This window comes from Cornus florida, unplaced genomic scaffold (assembly GCF_030987335.1).
Source record: "Cornus florida cultivar Cherokee Brave unplaced genomic scaffold, ASM3098733v1 CherokeeBrave_3.0.0_Hap2_Chr02, whole genome shotgun sequence".
Classification (NCBI taxonomy): domain Eukaryota; kingdom Viridiplantae; phylum Streptophyta; class Magnoliopsida; order Cornales; family Cornaceae; genus Cornus; species Cornus florida.
This window is the reverse complement of record NW_026775572.1, coordinates 27242846-27249593: the sequence shown is the minus strand read 5'-3', so window position 1 is coordinate 27249593 and position 6748 is coordinate 27242846. Positions and strand designations below refer to the sequence as shown.

The 6748-nt window shown below is 36.5% G+C and overlaps 1 protein-coding gene across 3 annotated transcripts; it reads left to right on the top strand.

Annotated features, from left to right (window-relative positions):
- Positions 1–93: 93 nt before the first annotated feature.
- Positions 94–5997, top strand: LOC132294425 (phosphoribosylamine--glycine ligase). Of its 3 annotated transcripts, none has more exons than XM_059792274.1 (5): positions 94–355; positions 538–788; positions 2363–2736; positions 3526–4056; positions 5176–5997. In XM_059792274.1, the coding sequence occupies exons 2-5, from the start codon at positions 539–541 to the stop codon at positions 5590–5592; spliced, it is 1572 nt and encodes a 523-aa protein (XP_059648257.1). In that variant the 5' UTR covers positions 94–355; position 538; the 3' UTR covers positions 5593–5997. The 3 variants fall into 3 exon arrangements, with proteins under 3 accessions (XP_059648257.1, XP_059648256.1, XP_059648254.1); XM_059792273.1 differs by having other exon boundaries at positions 526–788; XM_059792271.1 differs by having other exon boundaries at positions 517–788.
- Positions 5998–6748: the final 751 nt, after the last annotated feature.

Sequence of the window (6748 nt, the reverse complement as noted above, 5' to 3'; positions counted from 1 at the left end):
TTAAATACAGCAGGGTTGATAAAAAAATTTTAAAAAAGAGGACAAGCCGGACGGCATCGTTTTGCTTGCCCTAAATAGGCTAAAATGACTCCCATCCGCGAATTACGTTGTCAGCACTTTCTGAGCTCTCTCTCCTCGGACACCGCTAACCTCGCTACCGTGACCGTCGATTCCTACTGGCGGCGAAAAGTTCAAGCCCAAAGCAAAGTAGGTGGCCACTTCGGGGGCTTGTCGATCGACGGTTACTTCTTCGAAAACCTTGACTGTGCCTCCACCGCAGACGGCGGCGAGTCTGAGACATTTGGTGCCAAGGCAGCGGCGGAGAAGAGAGTGATCCTACCGTTCCCCAACAGAGGTTTTAAAATCTAAAACCCTCACTGCTTTATATGTCCACCTCTTCCTCCTCCCTATCTATCAATATATACACACATATATATTCGCCTATATATTTGTCTGAATGTCGTTATTTTATTTTTTTAATTTTTTAAAAAACAACTGATGTTGGCTTTGATTTAGATTTTCTAGGTTAACAAACAGAATGGCTTGCGTTTCACACTACATTGGAGGAGCTTCAATGAAGTTCCTGGATTGTCATCACCATCGCTCATCAAAGTTGTTTGGAGCCACTCATCGTCACTGCTTCTTCGGCAATCAATCAGATTTCTTCTTGAGGAAACTCAATTCCAAATCTCCGAATTTTCGAGGTCCTTGTGATTCTCGCCTTCCAAACAGGTTTCGATCCTTCTCCACCGTGTTTAATGCCGTTTCTTCGGATAATGACATTTCTGGTAAGAGAAGACCCTCACTACCCTCTCCTTTTGTTTCCTGGGAAAATGAAGGAAATTATAATAGTAGTTTTGAGAACCAGACGATTAGGCAAATACCAAATGCTACTACAATGAAATTGTTTTGGAGATTCTAGTTTTTGGATATGGCTAAATTTTTTATTTTTATTGAAGCTTGATAAATATTTGAGATTCTAATTTGATTTTTGACCCATTAGAAAATTTTCCTTGTGTAGTATTGAAGGTTTTGGGGATTTTGATCCAGTTTTTAGTAACGTTGTTAAATTTTGATGATGAAAAGTTAAGTGTTCTGATTGAGAACGGAATATGTAAATTGCAAATTTACAAGTTTGTAACCAATCCAAGGTAGTTGGGGAAAGACTTTGTGGGTTGAGAACAAATTTACAAGTCAGTACTATTCCATTCTTAATGTCCTACTGGCAAGTTAAGTGTATGAGCCACACTAGGCTTCCAATCTCCTTCACAGTTCAATCACTTTTTGAACTCCTCAAAACCCAAAACCCTAGATAATGGCAACTGAAATGCATGCATGCTAATTCTTTACTACTAATCATATTTGCTTCTTTGCGCAGTTATCAAAATCCACCTAAGGGTCTTCAAATTTGTCCATTTCTAACAGCTGCCTGGTTCTGTTTGCTAAATACACATGCTGGAAATTTCTAAATTATTTGCTCAACAAAGCCAATCAAAATCCTAAAAAACGTACAAGAATTGTAAAACTCAGTTTGATCCTTTCCTCAATCACCCTTTGATTGCCATTATCAACTGCTCATTTTGGAGATACCATTAAATCCTCCCATTTGATTCTTATTACTTTATTGTGTTCATATTTGCATATACTTTTGTTTTATATTTTTATGTTTTTGTATATCTATCTATAAAAACATATGTATATATATCTGTATGCATGTATACATAACTACATTTATGTTTGGCTTCTTGGTCTTGTAGGATGTAGGCATGCCAGGGCTCAAAAAGCCCAAGCGTGTGATGACACAAATAGCCAAACTATCTTTGAAAGGCCAAGAGTGGCCTAAAGAAAATCAGATTATAGTGCACTTGCCTTGGTCATGAGTTATTTCCCAGATGGAGGATTCCAACTATGTGACGAAACCAACATGCAGAGAATAAAAGGGAATTAAGGGAATATGGACTAAATGCATAAAAATTAATGAGTTAAATAGAGGAAATTTCACCGGATTGCATTATTCTAGTAAAAGAGGTAAAGGACTGAGAGAATGACACTACATTGAGTAAGAAACCATTCAAAGAATAAAAGTTGCTTCAATATTTATACTGTTTCCAGTAAAATCTGAGATATTATATATATATATATATATATATATATGTGTGTGTGTGTGTGTATGTATGTATGTATGTATACGTATTTTATCACAACCAACATTTGAAAACATAAGATTATTTTAATATTGGTTGCATAGCTTCTTTACATGGTCATGTTTTGTCATTGATTTTTTTTTTTTGATAAGTCATGTTTTGTTATTGATTGATCCATCCATTTTTTGTTTTTTTTTTTGGTGGTGGTTGTTTTGTAGAGGAGAGGGTTGTTGTATTGGTCATTGGTGGAGGGGGAAGGGAACATGCACTTTGTTATGCCTTGCAACGATCTCCCTCCTGCGATGCTGTCTTTTGTGCACCCGGCAATGCTGGGATTTCTAGTTCAGGGAATGCCACTTGCATTTCCGACCTTGAAATCTTAGACAGTGCAGCTGTCATATCTTTCTGCAATAAATGGGGAGTGGGACTGGTTGTAGTTGGACCAGAAGCTCCTCTTGTTTCAGGTCTTGCAAACGATTTAATTAGGGCTGGAATTCCTACCTTTGGCCCTTCATCGGAGGCAGCTGCCTTGGAAGGTTCCAAGAACTTCATGAAGAATTTGTGTGACAAATATGGAATTCCCACTGCTAAGGTTTGTCCCTTTATCTCAAATTCTCAATGCAATGTAGAGGGTATCGTTTCCTTCTTTTGTCTTTATCTATGAAAATTTCAGTAAGCTTGATTTAGTTTTAACATTCATATTCAGAGCATTGCCACACCTTTTTGGACAGAAAATGGTAAAAGCTTATATTGTACTATTATATATATAGGTGTTAAAATCAGAATTGTTTTGTCATGGATATACAATTAGCTCAGTTGATTCTGATTATCACATCAAAAAATGGATTAAAATTTGAACATTTCTGCAAATTTTTTTATTTGTTTGATATGTAAAGGAAACACTTTCATCAATTTCGTTTGGATTTCCTTTTTTTTTGTTTTTAGCTCCTAGCATGACTCTATTTTAAATCAATCAGCTTGAGACCTGATTATGTTTTAAGCACTTTATTTTTGCTTCCCAGCTTAAGTTGTTATAATATAATCATATTCCATCCGGTTCAAATATATTTTTCAGATAAAAAAAACTGATTAAATTGGTTTTAAGGATTAAATCAGCTGAAAAAAATCTGAACCAAGCAAGCTCCAAGAATTATCTCATAATTTTGACAATGTTGCCATCTCTATTGTCTTGTTGTCATGCCTGCTTGAATTTATTGCCTACATATAAAATTTAGCTCGATACAACAACCACCACCACGGCTTTTTCCCAACTACATAAAATTTAGCTCGATCATTTTTATTAATATTTTGTAATTTATGAAGTCTGTTTCACCAGACTTTAGAAAACTCTCTTACAAATGCTTTATTTAATTTTGTGCAGTATCAAACTTTTACAGATCCCTTGGCTGCAAAAAAGTACATAAAAGAGCAAGGGGCACCTATTGTTATCAAAGCAGATGGATTGGCTGCTGGAAAAGGAGTTACTGTTGCGATGACACTGGAGGAGGCTTATGAAGCTGTTGATTTAATGCTTGTAAAGGGTGTTTTTGGCTCTGCCGGTTGTCGTGTCATTGTTGAGGAATTTTTGGAAGGAGAAGAAGCATCATTCTTTGCTTTGGTGGATGGAGAGAATGCAATACCTTTAGAATCTGCTCAGGATCATAAACGCGTAGGTGATGGTGATACAGGGCCCAATACTGGTGGAATGGGGGCATACTCTCCAGCACCTGTCTTAACTAAAGAACTTCAATCTTTGGTCATGAAATCTATAATTTTCCCAACGGTAAAAGGGATGTCGGAAGAGGGCTGCAAATTTGTTGGGGTTTTGTATGCTGGACTCATGATTGAGAAGAAGTCTGGATTACCTAAGTTAATTGAGTACAATGTTCGGTTTGGAGACCCAGAATGCCAGGTCAGTTAACATACATCTAATTGATATTCCAATCAAAATCAAACATGATTCAATTATTCAAATGCTATTGTTAGTTTTGTGACACTTGCATAAGAATTGACTCTTCCATCGGTTGGCTTCCAGAATTCACTGAAAACTTTGATCTGTTATACAGCTAGAGTTTTGTTGGGATAACTGCAGATAATGTGCTTCGTACTTATCTAATAAATTAATAAAATATGTTTGTCATAATTCAAGAACAAAAAACCTTGGTTTTAATTGAATTTTGGTTGGCAATGACTTTTGTTAGGACTGTAAAGCACAGATCATGCAGGCTAGTCCTTATATTTAGGTTGTAATTTTCCTTTTCAACTTCTCTTTGTTCTCACATCTTCTTGCAATATTCTTGTGTCTTTCAGTGACTAACTGCTACTTGGTTTAAGTAATTTGGTGTTTGTACTTTATGATTATGAAGTTCATCGCCGTATCTCTCACTTAAAATGGCTCCTATATTGAAGATCTTGTCGTTTGAAGGTGCCAATGGTCCAAGTAAACTCTTTCTGATCATTGTTAATTATTTGATGCTCTAATAAGTGGTGAATTACAACCACCATCCTGCATAGTTTTGTGTGCCATATATAATTTAATCTGACAAATGGCATATGCATGTATGAATAGCATTGATGCATTATCATTTTTTATTTCAAGTCTTTGGAGCCACATTGAGATGGGACGGTTTAATTAAATGAGGATCACCAAAATGATCTCTATCAAAGAAGGTAAAAGGTGAAAATTTAAAGACTAAAAGGGAATAAGGAAAAACATTAGTTGAATTGCCAACATTTAAATTATATTATGGCTTATAATAATGTGTTGAAGGAGAACAAGTTATACTCTATCGAGTTGTGTCTCCAAAATAAACATCTTTCTTTGGGTTTGGTTTGGTTTGGTGGAAACTGTTTGAAGTGTATAGAATGGGTTGGTGAGGATTGAGAACTCAGAGAATGAGCTTTATATTCAAATGTTGGAGAAACGTAAGATGCTGGTTCATTTGCCCATATTTGGAATATTATAACTGTTTGCGTGATCTTATTTGTCGCCACATAAATTTTCGTATTGTTTGCTCTTTGTGATATGCAGGCATTGATGGTTCGGTTGGAATCTGATCTGGCACAAGTTCTGCTTGCAGCATGTAGGGGAGAGCTAACTGGGGTATCTCTGAACTGGTCCCCTGAACCTTCAATGGTGGTGGTCATGGCAAGTAACGGCTACCCTGGGAGTTACGAAAAGGGAACTTTGATTCGAAACCTTGAAGAAGCAGAGCATGCCATTCCATCAGTTAAGATATTCCATGCTGGAACAGCACTCGACTCCAATGGCAACTTGATTGCTACTGGAGGGCGTGTACTTGGGGTCACTGCCAAGGGACGAGATCTTGAAGAGGCACGGGAAAGAGCTTACCGAGCTATCGATGAAATCAACTGGCCAGGAGGGTTCTACCGGCGAGACATTGGTTGGAGAGCACTTCCTCAGAAACAATTTTCCACAAAAGGGTGAAATCCTTTCTACAAAGGTGTGAGTTATTTTAGATGGTCGAGTATCTTGTTAGTCATACCAGAGCTCCGAGATTGAATACTGCCTTCATCCGGGTTAGGGGGTTCCGAGAAGGGAAGGCTATCTCACTGTGTAGCATAGTCCTTGGACCACAAAAAGGAAGTTTATGGCATAAAATGAATCAAGTTGGCTGGTCGTGAAACATAATGTCTTATATTATGGAATGCATGAACAATGGATGTTACTGAAATTTGGATAGTTTATGATAAAAGAAGGTTTTAGTGATGAGTGGAAAAGGTTTCAATGTTTGGCCAAATCAATTTCCCCATCTTAGAAGCCTTTTATTTTAATTCAATAATAATTAATAAGCAAACCTTTTACTTCTTAATAATACATATTTTTCTGGAATTTTCGCGTCTGTCTTACTATTCTTCAGTTATTATTTGGAAAACATATTAGTTCCCAAGGCTATGTGTTTTTAACAATTGTTCAATGGAGGAGATTGGAGTATAACTGGAGAAGTGTTTTGCAGATTAACTTGCTTTAGTCATTGCGACCTTCACTATATGCCTTTATGAGTTCTATTCTATCTAATGAGCATTATAGAGTTTTTTAAAGAAAAGATGCTACCCTGTGCACGAGGTACTCAGCCTTGCCTCTTGACATATCTGTGAAAAAGCTACAAGTTTCTTACAAGTGTGATGATGAGTTACCTGGGAGTAACCAAAAGGGATGAGAATGGACTCTCCTTTCATCTTTCCCACCAGTAATTGTGACATTAGTCGGTAAACAAAACTCTCTTATATTTTGATTTCAAATTTAAGACCGAATTTAGAGATGCCGAAAGTATAAGTTTCACCACATGATATCAGACGATATTATATGATGGGGGCTTGAAGCTCACACCTCCACTCATATAACACCGGCATCCTCCGAATTCAGAGGATATATATATATATATTCAAATTTATATATTTATTTACCTTGTGAGACGCATACATCATATATATGTATTTGGTAATTGGTAAGAAACTCAAATACACCATGCATCTATTTTACTTCTCTAAAAACTTGAATCCTCACTATCTACTTTTAGAAGTATAAAAAAAGACCATTGGGGCAGAAGCCCTTGGTACATCTACAACTATTTATCTTTTGA

Bases quoted from the DNA above. Each gene is read 5' to 3' on its own strand.
- LOC132294425 (XM_059792274.1), top strand. From the start codon at position 539: ATGGCTTGCGTTTCACACTACATTGGAGGAGCTTCAATGAAGTTCCTG. The intron at 789-2,362 runs GTAAGAGAAGAC...GTTGTTTTGTAG, and splicing joins TTCGGATAATGACATTTCTG to AGGAGAGGGTTGTTGTATTG. The intron at 2,737-3,525 runs GTTTGTCCCTTT...AATTTTGTGCAG, and splicing joins ATGGAATTCCCACTGCTAAG to TATCAAACTTTTACAGATCC.